The 25573-nt window shown below is 43.2% G+C and overlaps 1 protein-coding gene across 3 annotated transcripts in view; it reads left to right on the top strand.

Moving 5' to 3' along the window:
- Window positions 1-7122: 7122 nt before the first annotated feature.
- The window catches only part of NEK9 (NIMA related kinase 9), a 30987-nt gene continuing 12536 nt past the window's right edge, over window positions 7123-25573 (top strand). For all 3 annotated transcript variants that reach the window (XM_088672342.1, XM_035108296.3, XM_035108302.3), the window contains exons 1-17: window positions 7123-7684; window positions 9797-9974; window positions 10651-10706; window positions 12317-12387; window positions 13158-13263; window positions 14027-14158; window positions 14762-14872; window positions 15235-15299; window positions 15602-15652; window positions 18138-18330; window positions 18821-18965; window positions 19524-19724; window positions 20326-20372; window positions 21510-21665; window positions 22033-22141; window positions 23254-23415; window positions 25330-25500. In XM_088672342.1, the coding sequence (XP_088528468.1) occupies window positions 7496-7684; window positions 9797-9974; window positions 10651-10706; window positions 12317-12387; window positions 13158-13263; window positions 14027-14158; window positions 14762-14872; window positions 15235-15299; window positions 15602-15652; window positions 18138-18330; window positions 18821-18965; window positions 19524-19724; window positions 20326-20372; window positions 21510-21665; window positions 22033-22141; window positions 23254-23415; window positions 25330-25500 (2143 nt within the window). In that variant the 5' untranslated portion in view covers window positions 7123-7495. The remainder of the gene's footprint in view (window positions 7685-9796; window positions 9975-10650; window positions 10707-12316; window positions 12388-13157; window positions 13264-14026; window positions 14159-14761; window positions 14873-15234; window positions 15300-15601; window positions 15653-18137; window positions 18331-18820; window positions 18966-19523; window positions 19725-20325; window positions 20373-21509; window positions 21666-22032; window positions 22142-23253; window positions 23416-25329; window positions 25501-25573) is intronic.

Raw genomic sequence — 25573 nt, 5'->3', positions numbered from 1 at the left:
TGGGCTCCACAAGTTTCAGGGCTTATAGCAGCAACAAATATATCATCCCTGACTAAAAAAATAGCAAGTTTCAGATCAATGTATCACAAAAAAATGATAAGTCTTGGGTCCCAACTTAAATTCACAAATAAATCTTAATGTCCCCTCCTTTCCCTTGCAGGCACCTACCGGTATGTCCCCTAAAAAGCCCCTTGGTAGGGTTGGGCCCCCCTCTTGAACAACACAGGATGATACACAAGGGGAACAGGGGAAGTCGGGGAATCAATTGAATTCTAAGGATGTTTGTGGAGGGGAAGTTTTCTATCCTTGTTTCCCCTCCCTCAGCCACCCTCCCACTCCCCATTCCACACTGAGAAACCAGGGGACACTGGTAGTGGCCAGTGGAGAAGGAGGAGGGAAAATGTCCTTCTGCAAATTTCCTTAAGCCTAAATGTTGAGAGCTAACTACACTGATCAGACAGTCTGGAACTTGTAAAATGTCTCTTCTCCCACTGCCCAAAATTGCTGTTGTGAGTTTTGCCTTCAAGTGTCCAGTGCTGCTTTTAAATTCAGAGCTGAAGACCTTTCCTGCTTATCTTTTTTCACTTTGGAAACAGTTAATAAATAGAAACTGTAGTGGGAAGATGTAGTGGGTACTTTTGGGCTCCTCTTTTTAGACTCTCATAGCAAATTTTCTACAGTTCCAAGCAAAAGCATCTTTTTTGTATCCTGTTGGCCTTTCTTTTGAATTTGCCACTACTTTGCCAATGAGAAATGACCTTTTTTGATGGGTTATGTGATGTCTTGAGAGCCATTAAACTTTAGCCTTAGTGGTAGCTTGACATGGCTTCGCTCCTAACTCTTGTGGTGTAACTGAAGCTGAGTAGAACGGGCAGTGGAAAGCTGTACAGATTTATCTGAACTAGAGTTGGGGATTTGTCAAGTTTTCTCAATAAAAGTTTCTTTTTTGGGGGGGAGACATGCTCTCCAGTCCAGTGTGTCTGTAAATCTTTCAAAAGCTTATACATTAATTTACTTAATCAGTTATTTCCTTCTAGCATCTGTTACTTAAGTAGATTATTTATTTTATTTATTTGTTTGTTTTTTAAAAAGCATTTCTAAACTGTTAATTTGAAGCGGTGTACAAAAATGCAAGCATAAAACAAAAGAAAAATCTAGTAAAAACAGGATCAAGTCTTATAGGTCAGGATTAAAAAGGCCTGGGTGAAAGTCTTATCTTTACAAGACTAGAATCATTTCTGTACTGCGCTTCAGCGTACAGGTATAATAACTCTTACCTCATTTATCATCCCCACCAAGAGATGCTTACGATTAAGTAGGAACTTGAACCTAGAACCCTACAACGAAACTCAAAGCTTTACCCAGAATATCATACTGACCCAAATAGCAAGCTCCAGAATCCCTAGTTCTTAACATTAAATGGTTTTCAAGTTGTAGAGCAAAGCATGGTAACCCCTTTGCCCATAAATCAGGGTTAATTAAAACTTTAGGATACTAAAAGATACTTCTCTGGATAATCGTATTAGAATGCATAAAACTCTTCATCATCATCATCATATTTATACCCCGCCCTTCCCAGTCAAGACTCAGGGCGGCTAACAACAAAAATATCAAAACAAGCATAAAAGAAACAATTCAATTAAAATACAGATTAAATACAATGTTAAAATTCAATTTTAAAATGGGAATCTACAAGTGGAATCTCATTTAAATATCTGTAGGATAAAACCTTAGGGGAGGGTAACACCGGGGTCAGACTGAGTCAGTCCGAAGGCCAAGCGGAACAGCTCTGTCTTGCAGACCCTACGAAAAGATGACAACTCCCACTGGGCCCTAGTCTCCTGAGAGAGCGTTCCACTAGGTCGGGGCTAGTACTGAGAAGGCCCTGGTCCTGGTCCTGGTTGAGGCCAGTCTAACCACCTTGTGACTCAGGATCTCCAGTATGTTATTTGTGGACCTTAATATCCTCTGCGGGGCATACCGGGAGAGGCGGTCCCGCAGGTACGAGGGTCCTAGGCCGCATAAGGCTTTAAAGGTCAAAACCAGCACCTTAAACCTGACCCTGTACTCCACCGGGAGACCATGTTTACTAGGTCTCAGCCTAAAGATAAAGGTACGCCTGACCATTAGGTCCAGTCGCGGACGACTCTGGGGTTGCAGTGCTCATCTCGCTCTATAGGCCGAGGAAGCCGGCGTTTGTCCGCAGACAGCTTCCGGGTCATGTGGGTCATGACTAAGCCGCTTCTGGCGAACCAGAGCAGCGCACGGAAATGCCGTTTACCTTCCCGCTGGAGCGGTACCTATTTATCTACCTGCACTTGCCGTGCTTTTGAACTGCTAGGTGGGCAGGAGCTGGGACCGAACAATGGGAGCTCACCCCGTCGCAGGGATTCAAACCGCTGACCTTCTGATCGGCAAGCCCTAGGCTCTGTGGTTTAGACCACAGCGCCACCTGCGTCCCTAGGTCTCAGCCTAGTCCCTGCCTAAAACAAACACTTTCTGCATGTTCTCTACTGAAGGAAGAGCAGCATGTGTGTGTGTTAAGTCAGGGATGGCAAACCTGATTGCTCTTGGCCTTGGTGGGTGGAGCCATTGCACACACGATTAGCACATCTGATTGGTCAGTTAATAAAATTAGCTGAAGGAATGCTAGCAGCTTGATGTCGGGTGTGCTTATGCTAGCAGCAAGTCTTATGAGGGAGTGAGGACCGATAGTATCCTTGTTGCTTTGGAACAGGAGTTGATTATGGATTGTATGAAATTCAGCACAATTGTGCATTTCCCCCTGTACCATGTGTATATGGTGTATGTTTACCAGGTTTCCAAGCTGCCTAGTTCCAGCTGTGAACAACAACAACAACAACCTTAAAATAGAGCTTGTGTGGCACTTCTAACGCTATCTTAGAGCACTTGCTTTGGGGAGAAAAAAAATTACATTTGAAGGAACTCAATCCTTTTGCTGGAAGTAGTGTTACTTAACCACATTCCAAGGTGCACTGCATGGGTACATTGACTGGGAGTGGCAGTTGAGGATGGTAATAAAGTGTTTTGCCCTTGCAGCACTCAACTGACTCCCAATCACAGTTGACTGAAGTGAAAGATTACGAATCTGAATGCAGGTTGTTTTCAAAGGAGTTTGCAATCTGCTAACAGGCAAGTCAGTGAAATCCATCCTTCTGTGTGTATCAAGTTTAGTCTCATTGCACAAAGAACTTGCATTGCGGGTCATAACTAGCTTGCTTTAGAGCTACCTTTTCTAGACTACCATATTTGAATAGTGCTGAGTCAAATAGTGCCAAGGGCTTGTTCAGTCAGATGTGAAGAAGACTAGTTTGAAAGTACAATGTGAGATCTTTAAAAGGGAAATTCCCAGCATCTTCAAGTTGGCACACACTCTCCACAAGTAAGTGCTGCAAAGCTGTTTTCTAACAGTTAATATTCTGAAACAGGAGTATGACTCAAGTTCCACAGAATAAAAAAATTCCTTCCAGCAGCACCTTAAAGACCAACTAAGTTTTTTATTTTGGTATGAGCTTATATATAAAAAACTTAGTTGGTCTTTAAGGTGCTGCTGGAAGGAATTTTTTTATTTTGTTTCGACTACGTCAGACCAACACGGCTACCTACCTGTAACTAGAACTATGTCAGGTTCCACAGATAAGTGGTTTAAGAAAGGCACTTTGTGCGTGCTCAGAGGCACCAATGACCCAGGACTGAAAACACCCAACCAGCCTTGTAGGGATAAGATGTTTTACCGACCATCTTTCTTCCCAGGGCTGGATACAGAAACGAGAGAGTAATTTGGAGTGAGTGTATCCAAATGCACTGCAGGCTTTGAACACAAATGGTGCTGAGTCAGTCATCCCCCCTCAACAAAGTTCCAGAGAATGTGATTTCTGTATATTGCTTTTATTCTAACTATGGAAAACAAAAAGGTAGGAGTTCCTCAGCTATTAAATTTTATGGTCTGCTGTTTTGCAATGAGCAGGAACCTCTGCTCTTCCTGTCAGGTTGTGAACAAAACAGAGTACAGTACTTGCAATAATTTTTCTCTCCACTGAAGTAGTGGGGCCAGCTAATTAAGGTGAAGTACTTTACTGCTAGTTGATATGGGAGTAAATTGCTACATGAAAATGCTTCAATTCAGTTTTTGCTCCATTTAACCTTGTGCGTGGGCAAACTTTCCTTTAAAGAAACTGCTTTATATTGTTAACCCTGCTGTATCAGATCAGATCTTTTTTAGCAAGCTGTCCTGTGAGCAAATGTCTAAAATGCAGGATGTTTTATTACTGCAAGTTGTGTTGATGAAAAACTGAATTTTGAGTGTTCGTGTAATTAAAGTTCAGTTTTAGTTCTGGTAAAGGATGTGAATCCTGACCACTTAGAACAGGAGTGGGGAGTCTGTGGTACTCCAGACATTGCTGGATAACAGCTGGAATAAATCGGAGGAAAATAATAAATTTTAATTTAATTTAATTTCTATACTGCTCTTCATCCAAACATCACAGGGCAGTTTACAATATTAAAAACACAAAAATACATACCATAACAACAAAACAAAAAAACCAATCCCCTGCTGCCACATTTTAAAAAGTCATGGATTGTTTAATTAGCTGAAGGCCTGGGAGAACAGGAAATTTTTTTTGCCTGGTGCCTAAAGATATGTAACAAAGACACCAGGGGAGTCTCCCTGGAGAAGGCATTTAACAAGTGGGGGCCACCGCAGAAAAGGCCAATTCTCAGTGTTGCCACCCTCCAGACCTCGCTGAGGAGGCACACGAAGGGCCTCAGATTATGATTGTAGGATATGAGTCAGTTCATAAGGGGAGAGATGGTTCTTGAGGTATTGTGGTCCTGAGCCATTTAAGACTTTATAGCTCAAAACTAAGGGTCCCCCCCCCGCCCCAGAAGAAATTGTTTTCAGAATGTGTTGGGCAGTAATAAAAGATTTTGAGAACTTGGTGTCTGATTTATTCCTACAGTCAGTATCTCATTTTATTTCGTGCGTTGCTCCTAGAATTGACCTGCAGTGGTGGACCTTGGTCTCAAATTTCAGCGGTGCCCTGTGTGATACCAAAATACACACACACACACACACACACACACACACTGCCTCTTGCCTGCCATTCTATATCATAGTTGCAGAGCCCTAAGGCTCTGTGCCCAGTGTGACCGAACTGGCTGTGCTCCCCTAAATCCACCTCGACTTCTGGCTGGAGGCCAGCCAACATTTTAAGGCCTACAGGTTCCCCATTCCTGGTATATAACTTGGTGGAAATAGGTTAACATTGCATTCTGTTTTTATAGTGATGAAAGGTACTTTGTGTGTGCTTATTTTTATATGAATAGTATAATAAAACATGTTTTTAATAACCTTGAATACCCTGTCTTCAATGGTGACCAGTAGTATATGTTAATGAATGGTGTGCAGTGGTGAGGGATAATGAGCACTAAATTCTTTCATAAAAAAAATCCTTCACTAGCACCTTAAAGACCAACTAAGTTTTTATTTTGGTATGAGCTTTCATGTGCATGCACACTTCATCAGATACGAATTCTTTCATGTTTAAGTGAATATTCTGTTCGTTGCTCACCATCCATGTAATAGAAAAAGAATGCATGCCTTGGTGATACTTTACTAATAATTACCTGTTTCATATACAAATACCTACACAGGAGTTTCCAAGAATAACCAACGTGTAGATAATAACAACAATAATAACAATTTTATTATTTATACCCTGCCCATCTGGCTGGATTTCTCCGGCTACTCTGGGCGGCTTACAGCATATTTTGTAACATAATAAAAAAACCAAACATTAAAAACTTCCCAATACAGGGCTGCCTTCAGAGGTCTTCTAAAAGTTAGGTACTGTATATTCCTGCATATAAGACTACTTTTTAACCCAGGAAAATAGTCTCAAAAGTTGGGGGTTGTCTTATACGCCAGTCGTCTTATACGCGGGAATATACGGTAGTTATTTTTCTCCTTGACATCTGAAAGGAGGGTTCCAGAGATCTTGTGTTGATCATGCAGGGCTTTTTGTGTCTGTATATTTGAAGTGTGTATGCAGACTACGAAAAACCTACGTGAGCAACTGTCCTAATATGCAGAGAGTCCGGAAGCATCTTCAGGGCTAAAAACTTGTGGAACATATTCTGCCAACAGGTGTGGAAACCGCGACAGCACGAAGCTTATTGTGGATGATTCACACCGGGAATCATTCAAACTAAGTCACAGGCCAAATGTCCTTTTTATTTCTAGTCACGGGAAATGCCAAAACAAGGTTAAGCGACGCTAGTTAAAAACAAAAAAAAGGCTTAAAACGCCTTGGCCCGGTAAGCAAACAAGCAAGCACCTCGAGGGGGAAAGAGACTATCGCTTGTTGCAAAAATGGGGCAGCCCTAAGCTGCATGGGAGAATCAGGCTCAAATCCCCGCGAAGCAACAGCCGCCCCATCGCCCAGCAGCCCCATCATTTTATTTAGAGCAGGGACAATAGCGAGCTAGGGACGCGGAGGGTGTCTTCTGAAATGCAAGCGGGGCACGCACACAACTAGGGTTGCCAGACTCAATAGAGGACAGGACTTCCGTGCCTTTAATTGCCCTGCTCTCTTTTTGAGTCTGGAAACCTTAAAGAGAAACCAGCAGACCCTTTGCTTGAAAATTAAACAAAGTGTCTGCTGGTTTCTCTTTAAGGTTTCCAGACTCAAAAGAGAGCAGGGCAATTAAAGGCACAGAAGTCCTGTCCTCTATTGCAGTGGTCCTCAACCCCCGGGCCACGGACCGGGACCTGTCCGTGGATCAATTGGTACCGGGCCGCCCAAGGAACATTAAATACAATTAAATTAAAATTATTAAATCAAAGCAATCTAAATAGAATATAAATAATCAATGTCCCTCCCCCTCAGCGGGCCACGAAACAATCAACGGCCCCCCCTCAGCGGGCCGCAGTAAAATTATCAAACGTTGACTGGTCCGCGGCGATAAAAAGGTTGGGGAGCACTGCTCTATTGAGTCTGGCAACCCTACACACAACAACCCCCCAGCACAGACGCCGCCTCTCCGCGTGACTCTCCCCTCGGCTTCGCGCCTGGTTCGCCAACGGCCTGTCGCGAACCTCCCTGCCGCGAGGTGCGCGGCCGCGCTTGGGCTGAAGTGGTTCCGGGTCGGGAGAAGCCGCCAACATGGAGCGCTGGGGGCCCGCGGGGCCTCCGGGAAGCCGGTGAAGGAAGGCAAGGGGCAGCAGCCCGGGCGGGGGGAGGCCCTGCTGCTCGTCTGGTTCTGAGGCCGCGAGAGGGGCGTGCGCGTGCGCACAGCTGAGCCCCGCGGAATCCGCGGCAGCGTCTGAGGCCGCAGCAGGAAGCTGCTGCTGCTGCTGCCCACCGAGGTCTGCCTCGCAGCGGGACCGCGGCTGGCGCTCGAGCCCTGCGGCGGGGAAGGCTCGCCTTCCCCTCGGCGTCCCTTTCCTCAAGCCCCAGGGCAGGCAGCAGCCATGTCTCTGGGCGAGTATGAGCGGCACTGCGACTCCATCAACTCCGACTTCGACAACGAGTCTTCCGGCAGGAGCGGCCCCCGGCCTGGCCCTGTCCTAAGCGGCGAGCAAGAGGAGCTGCATTATGCCCCCATCCGTGTCCTGGGCCGGGGCGCCTTCGGAGAGGCCACCTTGTACCGCCGGACGGAGGTAAATCTGCGCGCGCCCCGCCATTCTTTCCCTCCTCCCACTCCGAGCGCGTTCGCTGAAGAGGCTCCCCTCCTCCCCCGTTGTTTGAATCTCAGCTCTAACCCGCGAAGGAGGGCTGCATTATTAGACACGAAATGATCCTTAGATAGGCTATAGGGGTTCCCTCCCTCCCTTGTGCCTTTTGAATACTGACATATCCTGCAGATGTTCAAAGACGCAAGAGACCCAGCTAGGAAAGCAAGCAAGCAAACTTTGGCCATGCATCCCAGTAGCGTCTTCACGAATACTTAGGCTAAAGTATGAATAATTCTTCAGGGGGCTGTTCGCAAAGGAAGACACAAGTTAACACTTTGGAAATCACGAAGTTGGAAGGGATCACGAGGGTCATCTAGTCCAACCCCCTGCAATGCAGGGACTCCTTTCCCCAAGGCGGGGCTTGAACCCACAATACTGAGATAAATATCACAGAAGGGTAAATGACAAAGGTGTTCTTGACTCTGGAAAGTGTGAAGTAGATCCCTCAGAAGACACATGCCTCTTTGATAGGGGTTGATAAAATCAGGAGGGTGCTTAAGCAAAACCCAGAAGTTCTGCTGTGTTAATTTGAACTGGGTGCAGTTAGGGCTAAACGACACTTGTTGCTAAATGCCTCATTGGAGTTGTGTGATTGATTCTTTAACTGAAAATATCTGGTTAATCTGGATTGGCATAAGGAAAGGGGTAAACGCTTTTCTCCTGGCCCATGTTCTCAACTAAAATTGAAGCTGTTGTTTTGTGTGGGAGAGATGCTTCCATTGATACCAGTCGTTAATTCCCAGTTCTAATTTGGCACTTGGAAGCTGATGGAATTTAGGTAGCTGAAAATGAAATGTGGCACAAGGATGTAGTGGTGATATTTCCTCTCAAACAGCTTCCTGTACAGGGATAAAAAGAATGACAGGATGGAAGAGGGAGAAGGCAGCTGTAGAGCTGCATCATATTTCTGCAAGGATATGCCAGGCATATCATTTACAGTGCACAGAGGCTGATAACAAAGGATAGTCATAGACAGAAAAAACAAGCACAACTTTTAAGAAAAGTATCTTACACAAGGTTATAAGTGTCGCACCCATATGGACACAAACCTTTGCAGAACGGGTGAGTCAGTGGTAGAGTTGCCATGTGTTCTCTTTTTCCAGGACATGTCCTCTTTTTCAGGGGTGAGATTTGAGACAAAATGCATTTATTTGCTTTGAATAGCCATCATAGCATCCTCTTATTTGCTTTTCAAAATATGGCAACCCTAGTCAGTGGTATACAGATCTTGAAAGGGTACATCTATCATTCGCTTCCTCGGCAAAAAGGCTAACAGGGCCCAGTTAATTTAAAGGACCTGAAGATGTGTAGTTGTGGTTTTTGGAGGTTGAGGTAGAAGTGCCCATTTCTGTCACTTTCCAGAATATCAGCCAAACTCTTCCCTTAATACATTTCCATTTTGTTAATTGTTTTGCATCATTAACAGTGGTAGGTTATTGGTTTTTTGTTGATTTAATTTATATACCACCCTTCAAAGATCTCAGGGCATCCTGTGCAGAAAAGGAAACTTGATGGCACAGTTCAGTCAGTGATATATTTTTAATATGGCATTACAGAGAACCTGAAGGCCCCTGATCACATATTCTGCTACAGCTTCAGGGAGTTAAATACGATAGCCCACTTAACAGACTGGCTAGATATGGAATATCTAATGGAATAAACAGGAATCTGCTTCAAGGATATAATACTAATTACTTCCAAGTTTTTATATCTTTTTCAATATAATGTTGTTGCTGGAATATCTGACAAGTCCTATGAACTAATCAATTCCTGTTAGCGAATTTAGACAGTGTTTGTGTGGAGTTGTGTATGAAATAACCATAACCTTTCTTCTGAAAAGTTTATGCTATTTGATAATTATTCAAAAGGAAGAGAGTGTTAGTTGCAGATAGCGATTTTTGGCATCAGAAATAAGGAAATGCCATATGAAATCCATAGAGAATTTTTCAGACTAAATCTGAAAGTGAATGCAAAAAAGATTGATACCTTGTAAGAAATTAAACGTGCATTTAGCTAACTAGATTTTTTGTATTCCAGGATGACTCACTTGTCGTGTGGAAGGAAGTGGATCTTACAAGACTGTCAGAAAAAGAACGCCGTGATGCTTTGAATGAGATTGTTATCCTTGCACTTTTGCAACATGACAACATCATTGCCTATTACAATCACTTCATGGATAACACTACACTTCTAATTGAACTGGAATACTGTAATGGTGAGAACTCTTGTCTTGTAAACAGCAGGCATCTCTTCCATCTTAGGTTCTGTGGGGGAAGATGAAACGCAGAATCACTTTGTCTTGTTTATAGATGGCAGGCTTTAGTGACAGTTCTAACACAAACCAGAGTCATCTTGGAGAACTGCCACTTACATTTCACAGATACATATTCTAAAATGTATTTGTGGGAAGAAGAAACTTGGGAAGCAGAAATAGCTAAAGGAAAGATGAGGCACTAAATGCTCAATAAATCAGATACAAATCTGCAGAATCTTGCAGGAGAAGCCTGGAAGAGGGCATTAATTGTGGCAGCCCCTAAATTATGGAACTCCCTTCCAACAGAGGTGCATCTAGCAACTTCATTATTTGGCTTTCAGTGAATAAGAAATACACACCTCTTTACTTTGGCCTCTGACACCTGAGACGTGCATTTTCAGAACCTACCCTTAAATAAACAAAACAGATTATGATTGTATTTTTAAATTATAAGTTCTTAAATACTTTTAAACTGCATTTTGGATTGTTGTAACCTGCCTTGGAGTGCTTAGGGTAAAGTGCAGGTGATAATTATAATAATGAAAAAGCTTGAAAATGGCAAATTACTGGAGGATTTCTGGTTAATGCTAATAGAACGTTTACAATCGATAGGTAAGCATTTCTCTTTTAATTGCAGGGGGAAATCTCTATGATAAGATCCTGCGGCAGAAAGACAAGTTGTTTGAGGAAGAGGTAACTTGAACAAACTGAGAAGTAACAGAACAGAGTTTAGTACTGTTTGATGTGCCTCATTTTCCCAGTATTTATTTCATGCTTATTGCTATAGTATTAGCCAGGGGTCAGCAACTTTTTTCAGCCGTGGGCCAGTCCACCGTCCCACAGATCATGTGGTGAGCCAGACTATATTTTGGAAAAAATATTGAACGAATTCCTATGCCCCACAAATAACCCAGAGATGCATTTTAAATAAAAGGACACATTCTACTCATGTAAAAACACACTGATTCCCAGACTGTCCGTGGACCGGATTGAGAAGGCGTTTGGGCTGCATCTGGCCCACGGGCCTGAGGTTGCCTACCCCTGGTTTTAGCAGATTGCAACACGTGTGCCAGGAAACAATTAGCCTTTTCTTGGTGTTCCAGTCTTGAACAGAACACTTTCATCCATCATTGTTGATCACGTATCTGAAGAAGTGTGCATGCACACGAAAGCTCATACCAAAATAAAAACTTAGTTGGTCTTTAAGGTGCTACTGAAGGAATTTTTTTATTGTACTCATCTTAGTAAATGAGGGCATGAAGAACAGGGTTGTGCTTAAGGACCTTGTGGAATGGGAAGGTACACGGGAGGAGGCAGAGGGGTTGCCATGCCATGGTAATTAGTTCTGTGATTTCACAGTCTTTATCTCTTTTTAGTTTTTTATTTTGGCCTGATGTTCAGACCATATTTCTAAATATAACTTGTAAATAGTGCAGTAAATGTCTGTCTGTAGGATTCTCATGCAGAGCAATTCCTGTGCATGTTTACTCAGTAGTAAAACCTACTGTGTTTGGTGGCACTTACTGCCAGGTAAGTATATATAGGATTGTAGCCTTAGACATAACTGTAGTTAGCTAGTATTACTAGTTTTCTGTAGGTTGCCCTTGGCTTATTATTAAGAGATTTATGAATCTGCATGACTATAATTACACAGCAAATCATAGGATAGCAACTCTAATGTAGAAACTGGTTATTCCTGCCAGTATGCTTAGAATTCCAAACTTCCTCTTCCATTCTATATTTTTAAAAAGGAACCAAAGTATCTACATTCTTCAATATCCTTAACCTAATTGTTAAATTTGGCAAGTAGAATAATACATGCAATTACTGATTTTATTTATTTTATTTTATTTATAAATTTGTTAGTCAGCTTTACAGCGGTTGACAGTGCAATACTTTGCGTGTTTATTCAGTAGTAAGTCCCAGTAGTAAGTGTTCAGTCGGGCTTATTCCCTAGTAAGTGCATCTAGAATTAGTGCTCCAAATGATTTAAAGCATTCTAAAAACCATCATATTAAAACAATTAAAACAGCTAAAACTACACTCAAAAGCATATAACAAGTGTTTGTAACTGACAGATTCTGGCAATAGCCTTTACAATTAAACATTTCCATTTGCTGGCATAAACTATATCGTGAAGAGACAAACACTTGTCATCTTACACCATGGAGACCACGTTATCCTGGAAAGATTACACCTTGAAAAATATCTCAACACTGAGTTGTTCATATTGGAATAATAAAATGATATTTCTAAAATAAACTTTCTGCAGTGTTTCCCGTGTGAACTCTCTTTCTTTGCAGATGGTAGTGTGGTACCTATTTCAGATTGCATCAGCAGTGAGCTGCATCCACAGGGAAGGAATCCTTCACAGGTAGGTGTGATTAATGAAGCTTGGGCTAATTTGTGGCCTAGTGCCTGAAGGTAAAACACGCTTGAGAGTATTGATAGCATGCTGCTGCAAATACCATTTTAGTTAGTTTTTCCCGTGCTGCATTTTTTGAGCATCTACAGTGGTTCCTTTTTATATTGTCTGTTTTAAGTATTTTACTAATAGCATTTTATTTTACTTGGTATTTTATAGTAATTGGTACTTTTATTGTTGTTAACTGTTTAGGGCATTTGATATGATGACAGGGAATAAATATTTATCATAACAAATTGTGGGCGGTATTAAATATGCTTGTTCTATCAGTGAAACTTCCCCAGCTGTCCATGTGAGCCTCCCACATGCTCCCTAAATCTGTGGGTTCCTCCAACCCACTGGAGCAGTTGTGGAGTGCACTGGGTGCATGTGTAGGGCAGGGAGTTCTGTTACGCAAATGGAAATCCTTGTGCTAATGGAACAAGTGCATTGGATACCATCCTAAAAGTAGAGTAAAGGGAAGCAATCTGATTTGCTTTACTCTTCTTAGCACAGAAATTGGATTTCCTATACTACAGATAACTTGATACCCTAGTGCAGTCTTCCTCAACCTTGGTACCACCAGTTGTTGTAGGACTACGAAAATCTGTGACATCAGGTGTGGAGAGGAATGAGTTAAATCCTTTCACAGTAACATCAATAAAGGGGGAATAGCAGCATACTGAGTCCTATACTTGGTGATTGGAAGAACTACATCACTTTAATGCTTCTTTTTCTAGAGATATAAAGACACTGAATATCTTCCTCACTAAAGCAAATCTTATAAAACTGGGTGACTATGGTTTGGCGAAAAAGCTGAACTCTGAATATTCGATGGCTGAAACAGTGAGTGCCTGCAACTTTAATGTTTTGATAGACTAATTTACCTGTGCCTGTCTGGGATTTTGTGCGCAAAAATCAGGAGTTTGGGGCATAGCTGCCAAGTTTTCCCTTTTCTCGCGAGGAAGCCTATTCAGCATAAGGGAAAATCCCTTAAAAAAATGGATAACTTGGCAGCTATGGTTTGGGGTCCTTTGATGCCACTTCATGCTGTTTGCTTCTTTTCCTACTTTCTGAATTGTCTTGTTAGAAATAGAATATCTTCTGTTACTCTGTAACCTGCCATTAGCAAATACAGTATGTATTCATTCAGATTTGCAACCCTCCAGTTGGGAAGGGCGGCAGATCCAGCCTCCGTGGAGCATGCTTGTAAGCTACCACTACTGGCTCTTTCTCCTCTGCATGCCCACAGCCATGCAGTCATGCTGCTGCTGCACCTGTCTGTTGCCCAGAAGCAGGTGGCGTGGGCATGCAGGCGGTGGGTGTGCAGCAGAGGCAGTGGGAGGGTTGGAGTGGCATTTTCTGTTCTGCCTTTAGTGACAAAACAGTCTTGGGCCAGCCCAGAACAGAACAGAAGACGTCTTATGATCCAGTAGTTAAGTTTTTACTCTGCATGCTGAAACACAATATAAGCATGTTTGGGAGATGGGTGTTGTTATATAAAATGACTAGAAATTAGCACTTGCAGGGAAAACAACGAACCGTGTCTGATCCACTAGTATCAAGGAGTTGGGCAGACTATCTCTAACATTTTTGCTCTGTTGTGTAGTTGGTAGGAACCCCGTACTACATGTCTCCAGAGCTCTGCCAGGGAGTAAAATACAACTTCAAATCTGATATCTGGGCAGTTGGTTGTGTTGCCTTTGAGCTCCTCACACTGAAAAGAACTTTTGATGCAACAGTAAGTCACACTTATGTTGGTCACTAACACTACATAATTTCCTTTAGTCATTTTTAATGTTCTGTGTGTGCTTGAGAGAGTGAGAGGGATCCCCCAGTTGTGAAGAATGTGTTACAGTGAGAACTGTAGGTCAGTTGGGTATCTCCTGTTCAGGGATGGTTATCATGCTTGAATTAGACCCACTGAAATTGATGGACCCAAATAACAAGTCCATTGATTTAAGTGGTTCTGAATATGACTTAGTTGGATATCACCCAGTAAATTGTCCCTTGCTGATGTTCTGAGTCTATCTAGAATGTGCATAGGAAGTTGTCTTCTACTGAATCATACAGTTGCTATATGTAGCTTGGTATTTTCTACACTGCCTGAAAGTGGTTGTCTAGGGTTTCAGGTAGGAGTCTCTTCCAACCTTACCTGGAGATGCTCGAATTGAATCTAGAACTTTTTGCATGAAGAGCAAATGTTCTGACACTGAGCTATGTTCCAATAGTACGTAACATCTTAAACAATCAAAGAGAGAGAGAATATAATGCAGATCCACAGGACATCTTCTTAAACAGGTTCTCCAGATGCACTTGAATGATCACACTATTTCCTTTCTAGAATCCCTTGAACCTCTGTGTGAAGATTGTGCAAGGGAACAGAGCAATGGAGGTAGATTCCAGTGTTTATTCTCTGGACCTAATCCACATGGTCCACTCCTGCCTTGATCAGGTTGGTGAGATACAATTTTCTTTCAACTTTGCTGCCTCAGTAACACAACTTCAGAGGAAAGTGGGGTAAAAAGGCAAGTTTCTGAGCATCCTTGTGTTTGGGCTCAGCAGAATGTGTGTTCTTGGCTGCCCAAGATCTACAGCGGCTTAGAAACTGTTAAAATACCTTCATATTTGAAGTGAAGAATCTACAGTGGCCTTTAACTTGACACTTCCTGCTAACTTTAATATTCTTTTGATTCTCTGTGTTTTGGGGAAATGGGTAAAGACCATAAGAATGTGGTTAGTTAATCTGCCCTGAGACTTAATTGTTGAAAAATGATCCCTTTCCTTAGGGAGTGACCTGTCACTCACCTCTTTCAGGATCCTGAGAAGAGACCGACTGCTGATGAGCTGCTTGAGAGTCCCATTATCAGCAAGCACAGGAGGTAAAGAGTTGTACATTCTTTGGACATGAACAGGCCATGTGGTTTGGGAGAGAGCTACAGAATCTTGTACAGCCTACTAGTCATGTCAATGCTTCCCACATTCAGTCACTTTGGCCATTGACTGATGAGGCACATCTTAGAATCATAGCGTTGGAAGGGACCCCGAGGGCCATCTAGTAGGATTAGGTAGGATTCTTCTGCATGGCATTTAGTGTCTGTTAAGCCTGTTGGAATCCCCTGTCAGAAGTGCTGTAATAATAGATGGTTGCTATTCTTCTTATTGCTTCTTTTTTTCATGGCAGGGAGATGGAAGAGAAAGTTGCGCTGCTTAATGGCCCAAACAAACGACCAAGGTAATGGAGTGTGTGTTGAACAGCGGAATTAAAGGATAGGTCCCTAGACATACTCACCCTTACTTGATTGCTTCACACTTTCAATGTTATCTTTTAGGTAATGCATGAGGCAACCACCTTGCTAAGCTAAGCAGGTCTGAATCTGGTCTGCACCTGGATGGGAGACCACCTGGGTACAATGTGTACCCTGCCTTGAGTTCCAAAAGGGAAGAAGGCAGCTTCCACTCTAGTTGTAAACTCTGCCCATTCTTCTCTACAGATTTAAATTGGACAGCATCCAACTAAGCAGTTCTGCTAATGCAAGGAGTTAGCTGCGGAGTGGAACTTACCTGCCCACAACTCTTCCTGTTGTGACACTTAAATCTGTTCAGGGGATGCACAAGGAGAAGGTGGGGAACTTCCATTGTGCAGCTAAAACTCCTTGAGCAAGCAGAACTGTTTAGTTGTATGCCACCTGTTGACATGACACCAAACTGCACTTACAAATACTGCATTGCTGATACTACATTTTTTTCTCCTAAAGATAAAAGCCATTTGCTGTGGAAGATTACCCTTCATGGAATGCTGTAAATTTGTGTGTGTAGTGAAATTGGGGGAACGTTTATGTATGTATAAACTTTGGCTCATGATGTGATGCATCCTGGGACCAGCCAGAACTCAGCATACAGTACTGGGAGTGGACTCTGTTTGGCCCCTTTAAGAGGAATGTTAGTTTGTCAATTTACTTGCCTCTTGTGTAAAGCCAGGAGGAAACCCCTTATCTGATCTGCTGTTTTTGTGTGAAATGATGTGTTTTGGGAGTGTTAAAAAGCCACAGCTTTTGCCTAATTAAAGACCCAGCTGGGTTATAGGTCTCTGGGAATGGAAAGGGAGTGACCCTTTGTAAATTGAGAAAAACAGGTAACTGCTCTCAGCTGCTTTGATCCTTGGCAGCACAAGATGTATGCCTATCACTCCCCCATTGGGTAATCCACAAATTAAAGATTTAAATTGATTGGCTCTTTAATGAAGATCCCTAGTGGGCTCACAAACTATGAGAGTCTGGGTTTTGAAATGCTAATTTGCTTAATGCCATTGCTGAGGTCAGACCAGCCATGCTGCCCCTTTGTTATGCTCTTTGCCTAAGGAAGATAGAGCAAAGTTCCTTGTCCTTCTAAAGTTTTAGTATGTGAGTATTAGTGTCTTAGCTAGTGATACTTTGCAATGTTATTATTTTATTGTTTGTAATACCTTTCTGAGAATGGTGTATCCTTTTTTTATATATTCGTGCCTTTCTCTTAAATCTTGAAAGGACATTTTGGTTTCTTTGTTTTGTGTCTCCAGCTGCGAAGCTGAATCCAGTGTCTGACCATAAGGTTTCTCTACCGTTAGAATTTCTGCCTGGGTCTGCGGTAAAGCAGCCAGAGCCATCAGCCCGGAACAGTGGGAGGGGTTGCTCCTTTTACCCCCGTCTTAGGGCTGCCAGTAGTTAAAAGGGAGTGCATTTTGTGTATTTTTGGGGAGAACCCGTGTCCTCTCTTTCTTCCTGTTTCCCAACCCTACCTTGGATAACCCTTTGTTCCCTTCGTTTAAACCCGTCAACCCTTGAATCACCACAGTGTGTAACAAAATGTCAATGTTCTAAACCAGGGGTCAGCAACCTTTTTTAGCCGTGGGCCAGTCCACCGTCCCTCAGACCAAGTGGTGGGCTGGACTATATTTTTTGGGGGGAAATTAACAAATTCCTATGCCCCACAAATAACCCAGAGATGCATTTTAAAACATGCTGATCCCCGGACCATCTGTGGACTGGATTGAAAAGGCGATTGGGCCACATCCTGCCCATGGGCCTGAGGTTGCCTACCCCTGTTCTAAACAGAGAGCCAGTGTGGTGTAGTGGTTAAGAGCTGTTGACTTGTAATCTGGTGAACCGGGTTCACGTCTCTGCTCCTCCATATGCAGCTGCTGGGTGACCTTGGGCTAGTCACACTTCTCTGAAGTCTCTCAGCCCCACTCACCTCACAGTGTGTCTGTTGTGGGGGAGGAAGGGAAAGGAGAATGTTAGCCGCTTTGAGACTCCTTAGGGTAGTGATAAAGCGGGGTATCAAATCCAAACTCTTCTTCTTCTAAACAAAGTTGCTGAAGTGTTTGCATATTTTTTCCGTTTTTAACTGAAGCTTTGCTCATGCCACTATTTCTGGAAATTCAAAAGCTTTGCTCGAATCATCAAATTGGATTCTGATCTTTTTTTAATTGCAGATTGGAATAAGTAATCTTCTTCAACCTTTGTTTATCTATTCCTAGGTTCCCTACCTTTAAATTCCTAATGCTGTTTATGTGGCTTCTGAACAACACAAGTACCACTAAGGCTTATATAAAATGTTTCTGCCTGGAACCTGGGAATTTAATTTTCTTCCAGCTTGTCTTCTATTTCAGGGCTTCTAAAGCTGCTCATGCTAAACATTGGCGATTCTTCATAACTCCATATTGACCTCATGTTTTACAGAACAAGCACCATGAACGAGGCTCCTATTGCTGTGGTGACATCACGCACAAGTGAAGTATATGTCTGGGGGGGTGGGAAGTCATCCCCTCAGAAGCTGGATGCCATTAAAAGTGGCTGCAGTGCGCGGCAGGTCTGTGCAGGAAACACCCATTTTGCAGTGGTTACAGTGGAAAAGGAGCTCTATACTTGGGTGGTAAGTGAAGTGTATGAAAAGTACTTTGGAAACTTGGATAATTTTTGAAGGCAATGGAAAGGATCTTGCATGAGTCATGTTTAAGGTGTCACATCACTACTGATTGTCAGTATAGTTGGATATTCCTAGTTAATAAGTTGCACAAAGTTGTAAGAGGTGTTACTCCCCATTCAAGAGTTTATGCTGCTTAAGTTCAAGGGTTTCTGTTCGTTTGTTTTGCTTTCTGTATATGGCAGCAGTTATTGCACCTCCAGGAAAACGCCCCAAAGGTTCAGACAAGTGCAGCAACACCCTATAACATGTGAGAGGCTGTTGCTGAAAGAAAAATAGGGCACTCTCCCCAGTGTGTGCATGAAGGTGTACATGGGTTTCTCAGGATCCCAGTTGAAGTATATATGGTTTGTTACTTGGTTCCTTCTCATCAGACTTACTAATAATGATCCTTGGAGCTCCCAGGATGCATCCTTTACCATGCTTCTGCATATTTCAGAACATGCAAGGGGGCACCAAATTGCATGGCCAACTGGGACATGGAGACAAAGCCTCCTATCGGCAGCCTAAGCATGTGGAAAAACTGCAGGGCAAAGCCATTCGCCAAGTGTCTTGTGGAGATGACTTTACTATCTGCATCACAGGTAAGAGACAGGTAAAATGTACCAGCAGATAAATGGTGTGGAAGAACTCAAATGCTATATTGTTTTTGTTATACTCTATACGTTGTAAACCACCCTGTGGTCCTTGGATGAAGGGTGATGCATAAATTTAATAGCATAGGTATTGGCTGAAAGAGAAAATGACCTTTGCTGGCAAGAGAGCATGAAATATTATGGCATAGGTAAATACAGGGAATAGCTGTACTGCTGCTCTGGAATTAGTGCAGCTTCCCAAGATCAATATTTATTTCATGTTGTTTTAAACATTTATACATCACCAACGTTTATATACAGCGTAAAACCAATAAAATAAAACACAAAAAGATGAAGAAAAGATGTCAAAAAAGATTCTGCATGATAACCTCTGTGATATGCACACACAGTGTAGATATGGGACACCCTATCATTTAGTGGATGCAGGGCACATTAGTCCAAGCATGTAATTGATCTAGATAATTAGATAACATGGTAGTCTGGTATCCCTGTGTTTGAAGGAGTCAGAATCTCTATCTTACTCATTTGTCCCTCCCTTTCATATAGATGAGGGTCAAGCCTTTGCCTTCGGCTCAGACTACTATGGCTGTATAGGTGTTTCCAAGGCATTTGGTTCTGAGGTTTTGGAGCCCAGGCAGCTGACTGTGTTCCTCAGCAACCCGGTGGAGCAGGTTTCCTGTGGAGATAACCATGTGGCTGTGCTGACCCGAAACCGAGAGGTCTACACATGGGGCTGTGGAGAATATGGTATGTGGCTTTTATCTGCAGTCCCTTATATTGGCAGTAGAGACTGACGCAAAATGCACACAATGAGAGTCATTCAAAGGAAAAACATGCATGCTCCTTCTCAAGTTTCATTTTACATGGTTGTGAACCACTTAGGTTTTCTTAAAATCAAATGGCACTATTTTGGTAACTGACTGGTGACAGATCTAACTTTTACTGTTATGAAAGACATCACATTAAATTGGGATCCTTAATTCTGGAAAGATGGATGGTCATATCTATGATGTTGGATCTGTGAACATGAGAAATGAGGCAGCCCTGTTTCCTCAGACTGGACAGTCTGCTTTAAATCTGAAAGCCATTATTTCAAATAGTGTCCTTCAGCCAGGGGCGAAACTAGGCTTTACTTCACCCAGGTCAAAGAGCCAGTTTGGCAACACACCCCACACATTTGTGTACACACACACACACACACACACACACACACAGGCTTGGAGTCTCAATGCGCCCCCCTCTAGATGCTTCACTTGGGGCAAACCCCCCAATTCTCCCCTCCCCCCATAGCTATGGCACTGCCTTCAGCACTAGGAAATTTCTCAATATTGTCTCTTCTCAAATGCAGGTCGCTTAGGTTTGGATTCAGAAGAGGATCACAGCCTCCCCCAGAAGGTAAAACTGACCAGATTTTGCTATAACTTTATGGGCTTCACTCAGGTCCACTGTGGCTCTGTTGTGGAGTATGTCCTCTTAAGACAGTTTTCTAAAGCTATAACAATGTTAAGACCACGAATTTGGTACAGTTCAATAATTAATAGGGATAAGTGGAAGAAAATAATTCTAAGATCACTTCTTATTGCGCCTAAGATTTCAGACTAAAACTGCAGAGTGGAAGAAAAGGAGGACCTTTTCTGCCTCCCCACTTCCAGCTACTCTCTGAAGACTGGAGAAGAGACCCTCTTAAGAATATTAGGGGGGTGGGCAGGGGAAGAACTAGACCAGGGGTCGGCAACCTACGGCCCATGGGCCACAAGCAGCCGACGGGGTTGTTTAAACGGCCCACGAGCCGCCCGCTCGGTGAGTCCCCACGCGCTGCACTAAACTGGCGCAGGGTGGAGCAGGGACTCGCTTCCGCGGCGCCAGAAATTGTGTCTGCGCATGTGCAGTCGCTGGAAATCGCATCTGTGCAGACACAGATGCCGGAAATTGCGTATGCACAGACGCAATCCGGCCCACGGAGCGATCTCCGCGGGAGTGAACCGGCCCAGGCGAGGTAAATCTTGCTGACCCCTGGACTAGACCATGTGAAAAATGAGCATAATATTTTAGTTTCAGTTCATTCATTTTCAGCTTTGTATTCTTGTTATAAAAGCACCTAGACATTCTGCTGTTGTGTAGGTTTATGGTTCCATTTAGCTCCTAGCTTTCATATCTCGGTTTCTAACACTGGCACCACTACTGAGGAGGCATCCTGCCTGTAGCTTCACTTCTCGCAGCAAGGGAACCACCAGAAGGCCCTTGGTGCTAGATCTCCTTTCTACCTAGTCCAGATATTATTATGGAGGTCGGAGTATTTGTCCAATTTGCCCAGAATTATTTAATCTTGCTAACAGCAGGTCTCCGGGATTTTAAGCAGAGGTCTTTCATGTCGCTTGCTACTTCATCCTTTTTTTTAAAGTAGAGGTTCTAAGGATTGTATTGGGACTTTGTACATACAAAGCATCTACTCTGCTATTGAACTAAAATTTCTCTTACTTGGTGACTCTGCACTATTCCGTTGCAAGGATGTATTATGTTTCTTCTCTATAGGTAGAAATTCAGAAGACTTCCAATATTGTTTCAGTCCAGTGTGGCAGTGATGGAACCTTCCTACTCACACAAGCAGGCAAGGTTTTGGCTTGTGGTCTGAATGAGTTCAACAAACTGGGCCTGAACCAATGCACTTCAGGGATCATTAACCACGATGTAAGTAGTAATTTTCAAATTGCATGGGAAATAAAGTTCTGGAAGTAGCAAACATGTATCTATTAATAAAACGAATTTATTTTCAATAATCATTAATAAATGAAATATAAAATATGTATTGAGTACTAGGTTGGAGCCTTAGAAGGAAAAGAAAAACTTAACGTGATATACCATGATTGGCAGTAGGCTGCTTTCAGTTTTGTGTGGTACATTCAGCTACAGGTTGGGTATATTTGAGCAATCCGTACAAGAAAATAGAATTTGATCTAGGCAAAAATTGTTTGCTTTGGAAGGACTTGTGTGATACTCTGGCTTAGTGAAGCACCACATGGATAGATTTGTTGGGCTGTCTGCTCTCTTCCCTTAGGCTTACCAAGAAATTCCATACACCACCTGCTTCACTTTGGCCAAGAAACTCTCCTTCTACAAGGTTCGCACCATTGCCCCAGGAAAGACACACACAGCTGCCATAGATGGTGAGATCTAATCCCATTGTATTCACCCCCACAGCGCAGTTCCATTTACATATGTGTGTGCTAGCCTCTTAAGCATTACTACCCAGTGTCAAATCTGCATTATTGCAGGCAATATGTTGGATTGTGATGGCTTCTCAACTTCAGGTAGTGTTGAACGAGGCCAATTATTTAAATCAATTCCAATCAGTTTTCTGGCCTGATTTTGGGAAGGGAAAAAGCCTTGATTCCCTGGTTGCTGACATGCTGGAGAATGAATAGGGGTTGGGGGCAGGGATGCAACCCTGTTGGTTCTCCTGGACTTCAGTGAGTTTTGGTTCCATCGGCCATAAGTATCATTTTTGATTATAATTGTATTTTATTCTTACAAAATAAAATCTGTAAAATACTTGGGGTGGGGGGTGCTTAATGGCCCAAACAAACCACCAGGGTAATGGATTGAGTGTTGAAGAGTGGAATTAAAGTATGTTTCAACATCAGAATCTGTTCATCACATCCCTCACGCACATAGATCCGTTCGACTGGTAAACATTGAAAATTAATAAAGTACAGACTCGTTAAAATTAGTGCACCCTTTCATTTAGCACTGTATTTTAAATCTGTTGTTTCAAAATTTAAGCTCTACAAACTATTTGAGGTTTATTGAACAGGACCCAAAATGCTGACTTTGAAATTAGTTTCTTTGTTCCACATTAGTAAAAAAAAATCTGAAACCTGAGAATTACCAGTGAATCCAACTATCTGATAAAGAGGAAGCCTGTCTGGATCTCCAGTAGAGCTTAGCCACTGATGTGCATAGCTGCCAAGTCTCCCGCTAAAAAATGCGGGATCAGCAGCAGCGCAGCAGCGGAAGTCGCTTCTACGCATGTCCGTACATGCGTAGAAGCGACTTACGGTGCCGCGCTACCCATGTCTGGGCACCGGAAATCGGGCAGCGCGGGCACCCAAAATGGAGCCTCCCTGGCAGGTAGGAAATCCAGGGGATTTACGGGATTTTTTCCAATCCGGGCTGCCAGTGGGAAACGGTTTAAAATACAGGGGTTTCCTGCGAAAAACGGAAGACTTGGCAGCTATGCTGATGTGTTATCCACAATGAGCCTTGTTCTTTCTTTCAGAACGGGGTCGTTTGCTTACCTTTGGCTCCAACAAGTGTGGGCAGCTGGGTGTTGGAGACTATAAGAAACGTCTGGGTATTAATCTGCTAGGCGGACCTCTTGGGGGGAAGCAGGTCATCAGGGTTTCCTGTGGTGATGAATTCACTATAGCTGCTACTGATGGTGAGTGTTGGTGCTGGAGGGTTGGCAATGATTTTTTGTAAGCAGCATCTACAGAGGGCCAAAGGTGGCTACCTACAACATTGGAGGAGAATAACATCCCAACTGATTTTCATTAGAGGAGAGGAACTTTGCTGTCTAGCAATAATTGTAGTAAAGCAACACAAAACATAATGTTCCTGCAGGAGTGCCATATGCTGGTGGTTGGGAATCTCTGGCCTAAGTAGGCCTGTCAGACCTCTCCCTTTTGGCTTGCCAAGCTGTTTTGTGCAAGCCACACCCACCTGTCAAACATCCGATGACCTGTGATGTCAGGTGTGATGCGGTAAAAGGGATATCTAATCTTCATTCTAGGGACCCAGGTGGCGCTGTGGGTTAAACCACAGAGTCTAGGGCTTGCTGATCAGAAGGTTGGCGGTTCGAATCCCTGCAACGGAGTGAGCTCCCGTTGCTCGGTCCCAGCTCCTGCCCACCTAGCAGTTCGAAAGCACATCAAAGTGCAAGTAGATAAATAGGGACCGCTCCGGCGGGAAGGTAAACGGCGTTTCCGTGCGCTGCTCTGGTTCGGCAGAAGCAGCTTTGTCATGCTGGCCACATGACCCGGAAGCTGTCTGCGGACAAACGCCGGCTCCCTCGGCCTATAGAGCAAGATGAGCGCCGCAACCCCAGAATCGGACACGACTGGACCTGATGGTCAGGGGCCCCTTTACCTTTAATCTTCATTCTAAGCACTACAGCGCTAAGATTGGAGATAAGCCCTCTGGCTACTCATTGACAATAAAAGGCATTATTTCCTTTTACTGCCACTTAATGCTGGGTTGAGGGTAGAAATGCTGCCTTCTGTCTTTTACTGTTAAGAGAGAGCTCTGCCTAATCTTTATCTTCATATCTTTGTGCAAAACAACATATATCTAAGATTGGAGATAAACCATCTGTCTGCTCTTTCTCTAAAGAACAGGTAGAGAGCCTATCTCCAGCCTTAGTGCTGTGGTGCTTAGCACTAATAAAGGGTGATAAAATCCCCAATCTTCTGTAAAATTAAGGCAGAGGGGTATTTCCAGCCACCCCTTCCAAGAACTGGAGTGGAGATAGAAATGCTGAGTATATGTGCATGCATGCGTACCTGGTGTGCGAGTGCATGTATGACTAAGTATATTACTGCATGTATGTATATGCATGTGAGAAGTTGAGAGGTGTCTTGTGTATGTGTGACAATGGGGGATTAGAGGTACATTAGAGGTCCTCTTTTCTTCCATTCACCCACCATTGAAATGAAGCTCCCAGAATACTGGGCAAGTTCCAGTCTGGCCCCTCGCGGAAAATAGGTTCTCAACCCCTGTCTCATGGTGCTCTTCTGGACCAGGGGTCAGCAACCTTTTTCAGCTATGGGCCGGTCCACCGTCCCTCAGACCTTGTGGGGGGCCAGGTTATATTTTGGGGGGGAAATGAACAAATTACAATGTCCCACAAATAACCCAGAGATGCATTTTAAATAAAAGCACACATTCTACTCATGTAAAAACATGCTAATTCTCAGACCGTCCGCGGGCCGGATTGAGAAGGCGAATGGGCTGCACCTGGCCCCTGGGCCTTAGCGGTTTCCCATAGGAATGCATTGAAATTTCTTTTTTTGCCCATAGGAACACATTAATTAAATTCCAATGCATTCCTATGGGAAACGATGATTCGCAAGACGAATTTTTCGCAAAATGAATTCGTCTTGCAAGTCACCATCAGATCGCAAGACGCATTCATCTTGCGAAAAATTTGTCTTGCAGGGCATTCGTCTTGCCACTGTATTAAAATTTCAACTAAAGGTGAGCCATTTGAGTGGAATGAAATGCAACTGTGTAGGAATCATTGAAAGGCAGTTTGGAGTGTCTGACTTGAGACTAATAAAACTTTTCTCTTCCCCAGATAACCATATCTTTGCCTGGGGTAATGGTGGAAATGGCCGTTTAGCAATGACACCAACAGAAAGGGCTCATAGTTCTGATATTTGTACATCATGGCCTCGGCCCATTTTTGGTTCCCTGCATCACGTCCCAGATTTATCTTGCCGTGGCTGGCACACCATCATAATTGTTGGTGAGTATTTAAAAGTTGGGAAACTGGAGCCTATTCAGGAATACTTGTCTTCTTTAATCATAAGGGAAATGTA

This window comes from Zootoca vivipara, chromosome 1 (genome assembly GCF_965207765.1).
Source record: "Zootoca vivipara chromosome 1, rZooViv2.hap1.1, whole genome shotgun sequence".
NCBI lineage: Eukaryota > Metazoa > Chordata > Lepidosauria > Squamata > Lacertidae > Zootoca > Zootoca vivipara.
Note: the sequence above shows the minus strand (reverse complement) of the source record. Positions and strands in the feature narration are given on the sequence as shown.